A 15,122-nucleotide genomic window follows, 5' to 3' on the forward strand; every position below is an offset into this window, starting at 1 on the left:
CACACACACACACACACACGCACACACACACGCTCTCCGTCTCTGCAAGATTAGGAATGATTGAGATTTCTCTTGGCATAGCTACCAGAAGACTTAGTATGTGATTGATGCTAAACCCCTTTAATCGCCAGAATGAACAGGAGGAACGAATACAGAAAGCAACACCTGTTGTTTTAAGACAGACTTGAAAATATGCAAACTTGTCCTTAATCCTAAACATTGGTTGTTTGTTAATCTTACCCTTATCTCTAACTGGAGTAGTTGTTGACAATGAAAACACTGCATGACCTCTTGAATGAGCACCACAGTTGAAGACACATAAGAAAAAGAGGAATTTATTGTATATCATCTATATATACACTTTTCAACTAATTATGAAAAGATTTGCACGATGAAATTTAAAAGTATTACTAATGAACAGGATGTCTTATGCTCATATACCCATGGCAACAAACCAAACATGGACAGGAGTGTTTTGACAATTTTGGTTCAACTGACAGCCATCTCCCTATTTTCCCTCCCAGCTCTCCATCTCCGATCTGTCGCTGAATTTCCACCCATGTTAACAGTAGCAGCAACATTTCTGGGATACACAGCAGACGACCCGAATAAAAAGAAAGAAAGAAGACAGGTAGGAAGAGGGAAAAGACATGTCTTAAGTTCATCTACCTCAGTGCAGAGGACCCAGTGTTTGAGACAGCATGCAAAATGGATACGAACATGACACATGGATTCTGGATCAAGTGATGACAAAACTAACATTAACTTAAGTCTGTGTGGACATAACAGTGCAGAGCCCAACAGTGACAAATGCCAGTGTAATACTTTCATAGTTTTGTCTGCAGACAGACTCAAAACTGCAGACAAAGTAGAATGAAAACATGCAGTTTCACTTCCCAGCATGTCAGTTTTTCTAACCATGTGTTCCCTGTGTGTGAACGGTCAGCGGCCAACCTCCTCCGCTGCTCCTTAATATTCCAGTGTCAACGAGAAAGAGATGTCACCCCAGAGGACATACAGTATGTAAAACAGAATTACTGAACTCTGAAAAGAACTCACAAGTTCCAACAAATATACATTAAAAAGGTTGCAGCAAAATTATTTGGGATCAGTAGTACCAACCAAATTGGCATGAGAGGAGCATGTTAAAACTAAATTCCAGCAGATGACAAGTCTATTTCCGGGCACAGTTAGATACCATGCAGACAGAGCAAAGCAGACTTCTGAAAGTACCATTCCAGCAAAAATCACTGTTCAGATGTCCCACTGCTGCTTGTGGCATAAAAAAGGAAAACAAAAATATATGCTTGTTTTATAAACAAATCATATGTACCCATCATCAGTAGTGTCTAAGGTCAACGTCAAAGGAAAACACCCATCATGAGTGTCTTTACACAAAACACAAAAATATATATATTAAAAAAAAAAAAAACAGCATTTTTCATTCGCCTCTTATTTGCTAATGTATGTATGTCATCGCCTATCACCAACGGGGGGTTATGGCAACATCCATATTTGCGCTTGGTATCTTTTTAGAAAGAATGCAACCCCTTAAACAAACATCTGAAAGATCGTGAAGACTTGGACTGAACTACAACATTAAATTCATATCATAGTGGACTCTGGCTTGTCACATCTCATCTCACAGTGTTGCATCAATATGAAATAAAAACTATTGACAAATAAATAAAAGTAAAACCATCAATCAACCAAACAATATCCCTGCCAAATTTCAAACTAACACCAGGACTGGACCACATCCGTTATGTGATACCTGCAGGTGTCACACATGATGAGGAAGCTACAGTTGAGTGCAACTAGTTTCTGTTTAAATGATAATCAAGTGAGGGATTAAAAGACAAAATCTGGCTGTTCATGCTTAATTACCAACCGTCTGATCACTGGATTTGTCTAATAAGCTACAGCCTACACCAAAAGGACATCTTAGTGTCTAAGGAGATAGAAAATTTGACACACGCACGCACGCACGCACGCACGCGATTCTTCTGGGCAAGGTTAGTCCGACATATTTCAGAGAGGTAACAATAATCCTGTCACTGTACAATAGTAGTAATTCCTGCCATGGGAAATGAAAACAGAAAAAGGTTAGGTGGGATGATATTAACAGTGGTGGTGCTGTGGTGTTGCGGCCCATGAAGAAGGGGAGGTTGAAGGGAACAGGGAGGAGACACAAGGAAAGGGAGGCGGGGCGAGAGAAAAAGTCACAAGGGGAAGGGTGATTCTCAGTAGTTTTGGCTAAAAAGGTGAGGTAGGCCTCGTCACAACTTGGAGTGTGGCTTTAAAACTGGCAGGGTTTTCATTTGCAGTCCGTCTTTAGTGTTCGTTTCCTATGGGAGTGTGGTCGGGTTGCGCGTCTCCAGCACGCCTTTTCGCCGCTCACATCTTGACGTCCTCTTCCACACTGAGCTGAGACAGGGTCTTCTTGATGCGCAGTGCTGTCAGTCTGGCTGCTCCATTGGCATACCAGCACTCCCTCATGATCTTTCCCATCACACGCAGTGACTGCAGGAAAGACATTACAAACATATACAAAAACATATATAAAAACTGTAATCCAAAACATTTCAAACACTCACACCTACTATTAAAGCTGGCATCACAATGACCACAATAATTATAACTGTTCTCAACCATGGCACAATTAAATCTAATGGAAGCAATTTAAATGTTTTGTGTATCATTTCATAAATATTTCCTTTAAATGCAGTCTGATCAGGAAACAAAAGCACTACAATTTGAAATAAGAAAAAAATGGATTCATTACAATTTAAGGGGACAGCTCCATTAAGTCAAGAGTGTCCTGTACTGTCCAACTGCCTTTCTATGCAGCCACTGAATGTATTTTTAGAAACCAGTCAGCTGTTGGTATATAGTATATATAGTGTGAAATACCTCGTAGCTTTGCCACCAGTTGGGCACATTGGGCCTCAGTTTCTGGTCACACACCACCTTCCTCATCTCTTCTATGGAGGGGTCAGAGGGCACGAGGTCGTAGTAGGGCAGCTGGTACTCCTCGTGGATACCTGCAGTACACAATGAGGAAGCTCTCAGTTTGTGGCTTCATGCACCTGTTAGACATTAAACTGATTCATTTATTTAAAAAACAAACATTTTTTTTTTCATCAACTGCTGTTTGTGGACGTACCTCCTGCATTGCAGCGACGTGCAATCTCCCAGTACACAAGGCCCAGCGCGTAAATGTCAGCACACTTGAAGGAATCAAAGTGTTTCATGTTGATGGTCTCGTCCAGGACTTCTGGAGCCATGTACCTGAAGGTAGACACAAAAGCACCAATGACAATGTTTATCTGACTGAGTAAACCATCATCAGGCTTTTTTCCATTTTCTTATTCAGTAAGGTTCAAGGAATACAAATTGTTAAGTTTTGGGATAATAATACATGTCTCTGGTCAAAAGGTCTTATATTTTAAAGGCCATTATATCAGCACAAATAAACATCCATCACTAGGCTTTTCAGAAAGAGTTCAAGCTAATTTGCCAATTTGGCTAATCTACAAAAAATAAAAAGGGACTTTTCAAAGTCATTTATTTCCTTCAGAATAATAATAATAATACATTTTATTTTCAGCCAGACTTAGCCTTAAATATCCCTAATGTAGATCTCCATTTGTGTGCTTTTAAGTGAATATGTATGGTAACATTTACCTCTTAGTGCCCACGCGCTGGTTCGGTGCTATATCGATTGTGTCCGTGATTGACTCATGGCGGACCGCCAGGCCGAGGTCAGCTATGGCACACATGCCGTTCTTCTTAACCAGGATATTTTTAGACTTGAGGTCACGGTGAGCAATGCCAGGCTTACCTGCAGGAGAACAGACATCACATCAATTTGTTTGCATCAAGCGCTCAGCAGAAATAGCCACATGCTGGCTTAATGTACATTACACTTGTGCACTCTCATGTCCCTGCTGTGTTTTTATTTGTTTATTTATTATATTAATTTTGTGCTGCACTTCAACGCGAAAGTTCATCCTACCCTGAGTGCCGAGGATCTCCATGTGTAGGTGTGCTAGGCCGCTGGCTGCTGACAGTGCCAGTTTGATCATGCCCTCGATGGTGACAGAGTAGCGGTTCAGGTAGTCAAAAAGAGAGCCGTGCTCATGATAGTCTGACACCAGCCACAGCTGAGTCCATGTACCATTGTCTGAAAGAAAGCACACACGAAAAACACAATTTACATGTAGGACTATGTACACGGAATTCTATTTCAGTGAGATAATGGATCCTTTGCTTAAATCAAAACTGGGTAGTAGAATTTCGGGACATTCACGAATTAAAAAAATATGGATCCTTTTAACCATCTGTACCTCATTTTCATTTAGCTTTGAGAGGACTTTTCTTATTACATGAGTGGTTTTCAGACAGTCCACAATCTTCCTCACCTTTATTGTCTGCGGCAATGAATCCCAGGATGTTTTCGTGCCGCAGCATGATTGTCTGGTAGATCTCAGCCTCTCTGAACCAGGAGCGCTCCTCTCTGGATGAGAAGATCTTCACCGCCACATCTCCTCCCCTCCACTTCCCTCTCCACACCTCACCGAAACGACCCTTTCCTATTATCTCCTGCAGCACGATGGTCCGAGCCACCGTCCGCTGCACAAACAGGGGCAAACCTGAAGGGGGCAGTAGTGAGAATAAAACAAAACATTAGCCAACATTCCCTGTAGATTCTAGGTCAGGTTGGGATCAAGGTGCCTAGTTGAATAATCATTCATTTCGATATTTATAAAATGACAAATGGAATACTGTTCTCGCTAAAAAGGAAAGACATGTTTAAGAAAATTGGTTTTCCAAAACCAAACTTCTTTTTCACGACTTTAGACGCCACATCAGGTGGGCAGCTTGTACTGACCAGAGCCTGACCCGGAGGTGGACATGTCATAGATGAGGTCCTGAAGAGTCTTGTCCTTGGCCAAGTACAGATGGTCACATGATGGGTCCTCTACCTCCAGCCTCTGCCTGTGGCTATAGGCCCTCTGGTGATGCTGGAACAGGAAAACGCCGACCATAAGCAGCACACAGAGAAGGAACACTGGCCCTGCGATGACCGCCACCAGCTCCACCGGCCCCCAGGAGCTCGCTGAGCCTGACCAGTCCTCTTTTGTTGGGACTAGGAGGGCAAAACAAAACAGAGAAGCAGAGGTGGTTACTTTCAATTAAAACAGCGCCTCTGTGGAACTGAAAGAGTTTGGTTGTTTGATGCCTTACCAGGGACTTCAATACTGTTACAGTAATCTACATAGCAGCAATGGGTGTTGAGCAGGCCTTCAGCGCTCAGACAGTAGAAAGGTTGTCCAGGGGGGACCAGGTTGTCCCGGTCGATGCAGATGCGTACATGTTGCTCCTTCCCCTGGTTAAAGTATGTAGAGGCCATGCAGGCGCCATCTGTTTCACACTCATAGCCAGTCTTCTCACAGTTTGTGCAGTTGCAACGTAGAGCTGTGGGAAAGGACAGAAGGGAGTTGAGTAAATACCAATTTATCAGATAGAGCCATGAAAAAGCACAAACAAACAAAAAATGATTCACTTCTCCAATAAGTCCAGCAGGGGGCAGGCTAACACCTTGTTTCAACACATGATCTAAGGAGAGTGGGTCCCATTCAGATGTAGGCTTTTTGTGAAATGCACATTCAGAGCTTGGAGTTGAGGAGCGGCCGCCAGACAGGCCTGGCAGCCCTGAAATTAGATCCTTCACTGCAGAAGAACCCAAACACTCAGGGTGGAGACAGACCTGCCCAGTGGGACAGACAAAGTGAAACCCAACAAGGGAAGAGGGCTTCTGCCAAATCCCCAATGCAGCATTCTGCTTCATTCCTCTCCTCTGTCTCTCCCACACTGACACAGAGAACTGCCACTGTATAAGGTAATGAGACAGGAGTTTTATTAAATACAGCACACTTCTGCGCGGGGACCTATTAAAGGTAACGCAATGGAACCCGTCGCCGCCAGCAAGAACGCACAAATCTGCCACGTCTAAAAACAGAACCAGAGTTGGTTGGGCAATCCAGAGAGCAAGAAACAGCAAACTGATTAGATTCAGAGGGAAATGTGATTTTGAGTCATAGCACACATGCTTCTCATTAGAGTAGGGTCAGCACAAAAGGCTTCTTCCAAGGTTCTCTACGACCAAACAAAGTGCAAAGCAGGACCAGGCAAGGCTGGATGATTGTGGGACTAGTTTTCACTTGGAAAAAAACACACTGAAGCAGCTTAGCTCAACTAAACCCCGTCAGTGATAAAAGACAAACTGTATGACTGACAACAAGTCCGTAAGTCAGGTGAAGAGGTGATCCTTGATCAGAAAACAAACGCTAGACCACTCAGGAATAAACGCTGTGGACTTGGCGAAGACACAATTGTCGTACCAATAACAAAACAGGACGAGACCCAAAGCAGAGAGGAATTTCAATCCTTGTTCTTCCTTAAAAAAACACAAAAAAAAAAAACACAAGAGGCTCAGTAGCAGTTGGACCACTAACTATTTCTGGCCCACAGGAAAGACAAGATTTCAAGAGTGGCGAGGTTCCACTAATCCATGGTTTCTTATCCTAAGGGTTTCTTTGACCACATGAGCTCACTGATCTCCGTGTTTGTACCAACTTTTGTCTCTGTCAAAAGGTGTCAGCAGATTTGAACGCATTCTTGAACAAAATGAGTTGTCACACGATTAGGCTTTTGTGGACTTCTTTTTTCCCTTTTCTTTTTTTAAAAAGTCCAAATGACTACACTGATTGCGCCATCAGCATGTAGAATCCAAGTGGCCCAAACCACAAACCCTGATGTCATAGGAGTGGTTTCCCCTAAATGAACTTTTGGTGGTTGTTTTCTGTGGGGGAGCATTTTTTGCATGTACGATGATGTGTCTTTGCTTTCCACTGACAGTAATGGAAAATGTGTAATACTTGTTTCAGTAATAATTCTCATCTGTTTAGTCTTTGTGTGTGTGTGTGTGTTCCTCTCCAGGAGGTGAGTGGGAAAGTGGCAGGAACTATTGGTGGAGTGTGTCCAAATTCACCACAGTTCGCATGCAGACGGAATTTCCTCCAGATTACACAGAGGCTAAGCAGGCTGGACCTGATAAAGAGAGAAAAACAAGCCGTGGGCCACATCATGCTAATCTGCAACATTAATGGAGCAAATACTTTAACCAAATAAAACAGATGACAAGAGTAACAGCTGTAGGTTAGAAAGCTTGACGACGTTTGTTATCCATCGTCAAACTAACAGACAACTTGAGTCCCTTCTTCCAAGGTCTCATGTTTACTGGTTCAGTTAAATAAATCAGCTAGTGAGTCCAGATAGGAGCCAATTGGATTGATCAATCCTTAAAGTAAAGGTGACATTTGAAAAAGAAAAAAAACCAACACACACACAATTGTTTTGAGATGACTAGCCTTATAGTTGCACTGTTGTAGATTTAATGTCCTTAGTTTTTCTCATGAGAATCAGACTGAAGGCTATAAAATAGTTCTTACGACCGGAACATTGCTCCAATATACAGCAACAAATTAACAACAGCAATCTGATAAGAACAGCATGATCTGAACAAAACAGGCACATCCATCATGAAGACTGTGTGTGGTAAGACACATGGTACACAGACTTACACACAGAAGCTCAGAAAGAAAACCAAACATGGCTGAACATGCACGCACACACACGCGCATGCACGCCATGGTTGGTTTGTGGTCTACCAAGAGTTTGATTTGTGGCAAGTCTTCCCTTTCGTTAAAGGCTACCTTGTGAATATACCATATGTAGCCTGCTTCCACAAAAAACAGCATCAACACCATGGGCGGCCCATATGGCAAAGATCTATTAAAGAATGACATTTTATGCATTGATAGAGATAATAAGAAATCCAGTTCCTTAAATACCAAACCAATCAAGGTTAAAGCAAAAATCCAATACTGCCCCAAAAAAGTGCTGCTCACAGATTTGCAATATTGCCCATTACAACCAGAAATATTAAAGGGAAACCTCTATAGAAATCTATCTACCGGCTGACAAATCACTGTGATATCACAGAATGCAGTATCACCATGTTCTTAACAACATTTGATAAAAGATGGCACAATGTGAAACCAAGACTTTCAAAAGTAATGAAAATGTAAGTTGAAAATGAAGGTCAAGCAAGACAGGGAGGGCACTTGTACATAACTAATTCAAACAATGTCAAAAAAAGTACGCCTGGCCCTTCACATTTACTGAAATGCTGTGTTGTTTGCACAGTGCTCTGCGTAACTCACTGGATTCAGAGCTGTAAGTGTTCCTAAACTAGACTTGAAGGAATAATATCAAGCCTAAATACACATGGATCCGAGTTGAGGCCGGGTCTATGCGGTTTTTAAGTGAACTTTGCTCTTGTATCCACATAATTGGTGGTCTTTACACTGGTCCTTTGTGTGGAGATTAAGACGACATGAGGAGGGATTGGACTGGCCCTGCACAAACAAAGAGCAGAGTGGGGGAGCACACTTCTGCGTGGAGCAGCAAGGGGGGATGGGTGGCGCGCAGGGAACAGACCAGGGCTAACAGTAAATGCCCCGATGTTTGGGGGCTGCCCCGGGCCAGACAGGATGGGGGCTGGTCCCAAACTGGTCAGAACAATATGAAGGGGAGGGAGCAGAGGGGGTAACGAGCGGGATTTACAGGGGCCCCCAGCTGCGGTTGGGGTCTGCCCAAGTGACCAGCTGCGACTGTCATTAAAACCCAGTCTAGACTTTAAATAAAACGGGAGGGGGTAAATAACAGGAGAAGAGAATAGTGAAAAAGGGAGAACACAGCCCAGAGAGCAACTGCTTTAAGCTGCGAGTGTGTGAAGTTTGTATCATTCCGTTCATGTTGAGACAGGAAATGGCTGACACAGAGAGGAAGGGATTAATTAAACATTGTTGCCATATCCAGCATCGCCTTAACTTGGACCCAACTGAAAACCACAGTATAGTCCCAATCCAAACACCTTTACACATTAACCTTCATTGTGTGTATGCATGTGTATATATGTGAGCTACTCATGCAGAGCAACCCAGTCAAAACACTTTCTAGTCTGGTAAGATGATAAAGTCGGTGGAAATTACGTGTGCTTGGCGCCGGGCAGTGGGTTTCTGGGAGCTAAGCAACGCAGACAGAGACGGTCGGTACGCACGTGTGTGTGTGTGTGTGTGTGTGTGTATGGGGAGAAGAGCACCATTACCAAAATGCACTGGCTGAATGAAATTAGATCCATACAGATACCAGACTGAGAACTGATCAAGACACACAGACACAAACACAGAGAGAGAGAGAGAGAGAGAGAGAGAGAGAGAGAGAGAGAGAGAGAGAGAGAGAGAGAAGATCAATGCTAGGGGAAGGAGGAAAGTCATTACCTTTGTCTGCATCTCAGGGTCAGATTACTGATCTGATTCTAGAGTGAAGTCTCTGGGGCTGAGGCTGCTACTACTATCTCTACTAACCACTACCCTCTAGGCTACATCCCATCCTGTCTGTCGTCTGCTGCACTGAATGTTTTCAAAGTGTAAGCAAAGGCTCACTTTGGACTTTATGCTGCTGCCCGAACTCCCAAACTGGTCAATGTTGCGTTTACAATGCCCCAGCATGTTGCAGTATGGTGAGCCAATGCATCTGCCATGTGATTTGAGGTTAATACCCCTTCTAAGTATTAGCAGACCAGAGACTTAACAATTACTCCTTTTTCTGTCTGTCTTTCTACAATTGTTTAGAGCTGGGTATTAAACCTCAACAATGTTTTGTTACAGACCAAAATAACCACAGGCTGATCAAATATTTCCTGACTTAAAACCGACATTTTTTAGGCAGGTTCTTTTGTGTTTGCTGTGTTTAGACATTACATATTTGAGAACTTTGGCTTCTATGTCAGAGAAAAACATGTATGTATTTCTCATAAGTTATCTGAAATTTAGCATCAGTGCTGAAACTCTCTTACTCAGTTTCCTCCGTCTTTTACTAAAATCTAATTTCTTTTGGAGACGCATGCATTTTAAGAACCAAATACAACACAAATATTTTTCACAAAAAAAACACTGAGAAAGAGTTCATGAATACCATCTATGACAAAAAACTTTATATTGTATATAGCAATGGCATGTATGGGAAAAACAAACAATGATTAGCTCCCGTTATTTTGCATACATTGCGTATGAGATTATGTTCTAAAACCAAAACAACTTGTTCTGGTCATCAAATAGTCTGACCGTAACGCGGTGTTGGCACAGGAAATACACAGGGAAAGTCCCAATGACTTGTGCTTGGTTTAATATTGAAATTATACACTGCAATTAAAGAGAAAAAACATTTCCAACTCAAAAGGAGCAACTTTGAATATTGGAATGTATTGCAAAGGTGATTTCTTAACTGCCAAGTGAAACACACTCTTCTGTTTAAGCCAGTGTTAACATGGAGGCCCGAGAAAGGTGAGAGATAGAAGTTTGAATTCTACTTCAAGCACTAGTTAAATAATCTACTTTCACACTCTATTCCCAGGCAAATGATTTCCTACCAGCTGCCTTTCGCTGGATCACACCACTCAGTAGACACACCTTCAAGCAGTAGATTACGAGGCACAGCATGTCTAATCTACATTCCAACAACAGCCAAAAAACAAATCAAACACTTCTTCAAAGAGACATGTAATGGAGGATGGGTGTCAGGTTCTGTCCTATAGACATGAACTCACATAGCTACCGGGCCAGTCTGCGTGCACTGTGAAAAGAACATCTCTCTAAGTTCATTTAAGGTATGACACAAACAGCAGATTTTTACCAACGACACATGACACTACACATCCCCTTTAAACAAAGTCAGCGTGCCGAGAGTAAAATAACAGAATGGAGAAGTGGGCAACCAAATGTAAACATGCTGCCTCTGCGGTGGTAGTAATCCCTTGTGGTCCAGCATCAGTAATGGTGGAGCTGGGTCAGTCTGAGGCTACGCTGTCTGCTGTAGCAATTAGGACCTGTGCCTCCGGACCAACGGAGGTCATTACAGACACTGGTCATTATGGAGGGAAAACTAAACCCCTCCCCAGACCTAACTGGACAGTGACTGGCTCAGTGCCACATTATAGGAACTGTTGATGAACACTGGTTTGTAAAAGGACGATTTGTCCGGACCAGGGAATAATCTGACAATTTATACAGAGGACGTGCAACCTAATTTAATCAGAATGTATTTGCAGGGATCCTATCAAACAGGCCTTGACAACTGCTGCAAATTTAGGAAAAAACAGAACAGCTTTCTCCTTTTCAAGCTTGAAAATAGGACCACCCCCTCCCCTGTCCACACTTTTCTCTTTACAGAAGCACACCTTTGAACCCAATAAGTTCCAACCTATCTCCGTACCTTCCCTAGGCTCTGATCTAATGGGCAGGTGCACACATGTTCCAATCTGACTAGCTCATGCTTACTCCGCATTAACTCATTAACATCAAATTTGACATTAAACAGCACCTTTAGCAGAGTTTAGCTCTGCACAGGCAGTTGAGACGTAGGGACTTTTCGGTTTCCAATCACAATGGAGTGCAGAGTTCAAGAGCAGGAGCTCATCTAACCAAAGGCCTTCCTTTAACCCTAGAGGGGGGAAAACACATCCCAATCTAAAGCTTGATTCAGCGCCCTATGGGTGGCAGTGAGTAAGTTAAAGCAGAAGTGGGACCACAGATAATAGAGTAGATAAAATTCTGAAAAAGCACCAGGCCTTTTGTATGACAGAGATAGAGAATAGGTAAGTGGGAGGAAAGCAGAAAGAGAGGGACGCGCCCTACCTCACGGCAGTGTAGTTGACAGTGCCCATATCACATTGCTACTGTGTTTAATGCACCCAGGCAGACTGCGTCACAAAAGGCATGTAATGCCCATAAACTAGTGATTCCTAATCCTTACAAAGTCAACATGTGACAGATACATCAAGCCTGTGAGTAAAGAGTATTCTCACAGAAACATACTACCCTTGCCACAGGCCTGGAATCCACTCTTGCGCAGCTACTTTCAGGTTTGTCTGGTTTCAGTTCTTACATGGTGGAATCCATTATATGGTGTGAAACCATGACTCCAGACAGACTTGTGGGTCCCTTAAACGGCAGACCTCGCCATCTGGACAAACCCATCATCACCCCCTGTCTGCTCAGGCCACACACACACACACACACACACACCACTGCTAATATTGGAGTAACCCAGTCAAACAAACTGATCACTTAGGTGTAATAATCTTTCTGGCATAGAAACCTTGGCGCACTGGACCCTTATCTAGACTTAGTGGGGAAGGAATATTTATACAATTCTTGGAAGGATGATTCAATAGTTTAAAGCTGTCAGGATATTTATCCTGGCACACAGAGTTGTCTTTTTATTATTAAGTTTATCAGGTAAGTGGCAAGCGGCAAGTTGCAACAAGGTAGGACAAATGGCAAAAACAAATTGGAGGCTTGCGTAACCCACAACATGCTTGTGTCTCAGTTTAAAATATATGAAATCCTAATGTAAAAGTGTGGTTTTTCGAGTAAAGCTCAAGATGAGTAGACATGCTGCAGAGGCAAATAAGTTTAGAACAACATATATGGCCAACTGAGGCTGTGTTGTGGAGCTGGGCATCAGCTGCCCCAGCAGACGGGGAACATTCAGACCGAAGCAGCCCCATAACTGGCGCCTCAAAAGACCCCACTTGCCACATTTCCATCACAATGAACCCAGACTTCAACCCTGACTTCTGTCTGGAATAGCTGAATACACGGCTGTTGTCACCCTATGCCAGCATTCACTTTCTGCCGGAGGCCACTAAGCAGCCTTTTCAGTCCTTACAAATGGACACCAATGGAAGAGCTGCCAGTGTTTACTCTCAAAAACACATTTCATGCACAAAGTAGGTTAGGCCTTCATTCAGCGACTCGTTTCTGCTCTATCCAGTGCACAAAACTGACCACATTGCACAGGTTTAACAGTCCGCTATCATTGCAGTGTTGTGTCCAAGCAATTTACAGTGATACCATGACATTATTTTGAAAATATTGTTAGCATAACAGCAACAGATAACTTAACAACCTCAGTCAACTGTAGACTTATCAGCCACTTGGTGCACCTATAAGCCATAATAAAAATAATTTTAATTAAGCATTGAAGCTCACAAACAAAGCACCATTATAGTTTGTGTTCAACTTTAAACAGTTTATTATCCAGTTAGCTAGTCAATGCTAGCTGGCGCCTCGAAACAAACAGCACCACCATGTTGTTGTTGTTGTGGTTTAGCTACTTGCTCCTTGTTCAATAAACGACCATTCACATGTAGGGTTTTAGTCAGTCGACAAAAGTCTTAATCAACCACAAACAAACAAGCAGCGTTGGTTCGGTTGGTTTTCATGTCGTCGCTAGCGAGACACGGTTAGCCAAATTCCCGACACAGAGCGCCATGACGATGAGCGACAACAGGCGATGCCCAGTCCAGGAAAACACATCGAGACAAAAGCCGGAGAGGTACTCTGTTGGAACTTACCATTACCGACTGCCACTAACCCGAACAGGGCAAGCAGTGTTAGGGCAATTTCTTTCAGAGACATTTCTTCAAAATTCCCATCTCTCCACGGTTAAATGAGTCCAAAGTATTTCGTTATCAACGCGACCAGACCTGAAACACAACCACAGTCCGACCGCACACACCACACCGCCAAACACTAGCCAGCCAGCCAGCCAGCCTGGCGAGTGACGTGTTTAAAGGGGTGTGTGCGTGCATGTTTAAAGGGGAGGGCTTCCTCCTGTATGTCCCCTTCTGCCACCGAGGTCACGGCTGTGTGTTAAAAATGTTGGATGAATTACAATCTTCAAGTCTTAAATTATTTTCAATAATGCATTCATGCATTATTTTCAATAATTGACTGTTATTATTACGGAAAATGTTAAATCACAATGTCTTTTTAAACAAGAACTAAAAATTAGTTTGAAATGAAACATGCCAGAATGTTTGCATTCTTTCTTTGCAAATGACAAAATAAAACAACAAATGATAAGTTATGTTGTTGTCATAAAAATGACAAACAATAAGGGGCTTCATGTCGAAATGATGAAAAAGGTGAAAACTGTAAGAGAGAATAGCCTACGGTAGGCTACTTAACTTTTTATGTCCCTAAGATTATCAGACTAAATGTTTTAGGTAAATTCAGTTTGGATTATTCTTGGCTTTCTGATTTAGTGTTATTTCTTAAAAACGTGCTGGTGGTGAATGGTCTATTTGAAGCAGAAAAATGTATTTGTATTTCTTTTCATGACCTAAGAAATGGGTTGCACTCATTCAGATAATGTTAAAGGGGGTGAAAATAATCAGATGACATCTTTGTTGTTTTACCTTCATTCAGTAGCCCCTTGTATTTATTGAACAGTAAATTATGACTACTACTCTACATTATTGGTTTAGTTTTTATGATTATACAAAGATTTTTTTTGACCTAAAGATAATGCCAACCTATATGTGTTAGGTTAATACAGTTCCCCCCCCCCCCCCCCCCCCCCCAATCTGATTATTGGTTTCAAGGCATGGAATCAACAGCAACAACATTAAGTGGTTACATGGGTTTAATCTTCTAGGGTAAACGTGGTTATGCTCAGTATATGCATTCCTAAATGAGGTTATTACTCAAGACAGGACTATTGTTCCAACCCTGTATACCCAGAAACAAAAATGTATTCAGGGAACACACTGGGTCTAACTAGTCAACTTCCGCTGCCTTATTGAAAATCTAAAATAATAAAAATAGTCTTATATGAAGATATTTTTGAAACAATGGTACAAATAGTGAACACATTTAATGACTGATAACATATTGTTCAGTCAAAATGCTTACACAGGGTTGGTCACCAAACTCATGACTCTAACTTAAACTTATTCTCAAGCTAATATTTAAAATCAGGAATGACATTCAGAAGTCCTGTAAAGTAACGTGAGCACTAGGACACCTTTTCTTTTATCATGGATGCAGGTTAGAAGGCAGCAGAGATAAGAGTGGATAGGCCTCATATTATTGGTCTTCCTGCATTTGTCCTGGCACCAGTATTAGGCTCAGATATGACACTGT

General features: G+C 42.3%; 1 protein-coding gene across 1 annotated transcript; it reads right to left on the reverse strand.

Moving 5' to 3' along the window:
* Nucleotides 1-308: 308 nt before the first annotated feature.
* On the reverse strand, nucleotides 309-13,775 carry acvr1ba (activin A receptor type 1Ba). The gene is made up of 9 exons (XM_034877027.1): nucleotides 13,550-13,775; nucleotides 5,251-5,481; nucleotides 4,895-5,152; nucleotides 4,425-4,655; nucleotides 4,019-4,186; nucleotides 3,688-3,844; nucleotides 3,167-3,291; nucleotides 2,914-3,044; nucleotides 309-2,523 (listed from the first exon to the last, which is right to left on the reverse strand). The coding sequence occupies exons 1-9, from the start codon at nucleotides 13,611-13,613 to the stop codon at nucleotides 2,398-2,400; spliced, it is 1,491 nt and encodes a 496-aa protein (XP_034732918.1). The 5' UTR covers nucleotides 13,614-13,775; the 3' UTR covers nucleotides 309-2,397.
* Nucleotides 13,776-15,122: the final 1,347 nt, after the last annotated feature.

This window comes from Etheostoma cragini, chromosome 7 (assembly GCF_013103735.1).
Source record: "Etheostoma cragini isolate CJK2018 chromosome 7, CSU_Ecrag_1.0, whole genome shotgun sequence".
Classification (NCBI taxonomy): Eukaryota; Metazoa; Chordata; class Actinopteri; order Perciformes; family Percidae; genus Etheostoma; species Etheostoma cragini.

Excerpts from the sequence above, each read along its gene's own strand:
- acvr1ba (XM_034877027.1), bottom strand. The coding sequence starts at position 13,613 with ATGTCTCTGAAAGAAATTGCCCTAACACTGCTTGCCCTGTTCGGGTTA. Across the intron at positions 3,845-4,018 it reads GGAGATCCTCGGCACTCAGG|GTAAGCCTGGCATTGCTCAC; the intron begins GTAGGATGAACT and ends GTTCTCCTGCAG. Across the intron at positions 2,524-2,913 it reads ACTGGTGGCAAAGCTACGAG|TCACTGCGTGTGATGGGAAA; the intron begins GTATTTCACACT and ends TCTTTCCTGCAG.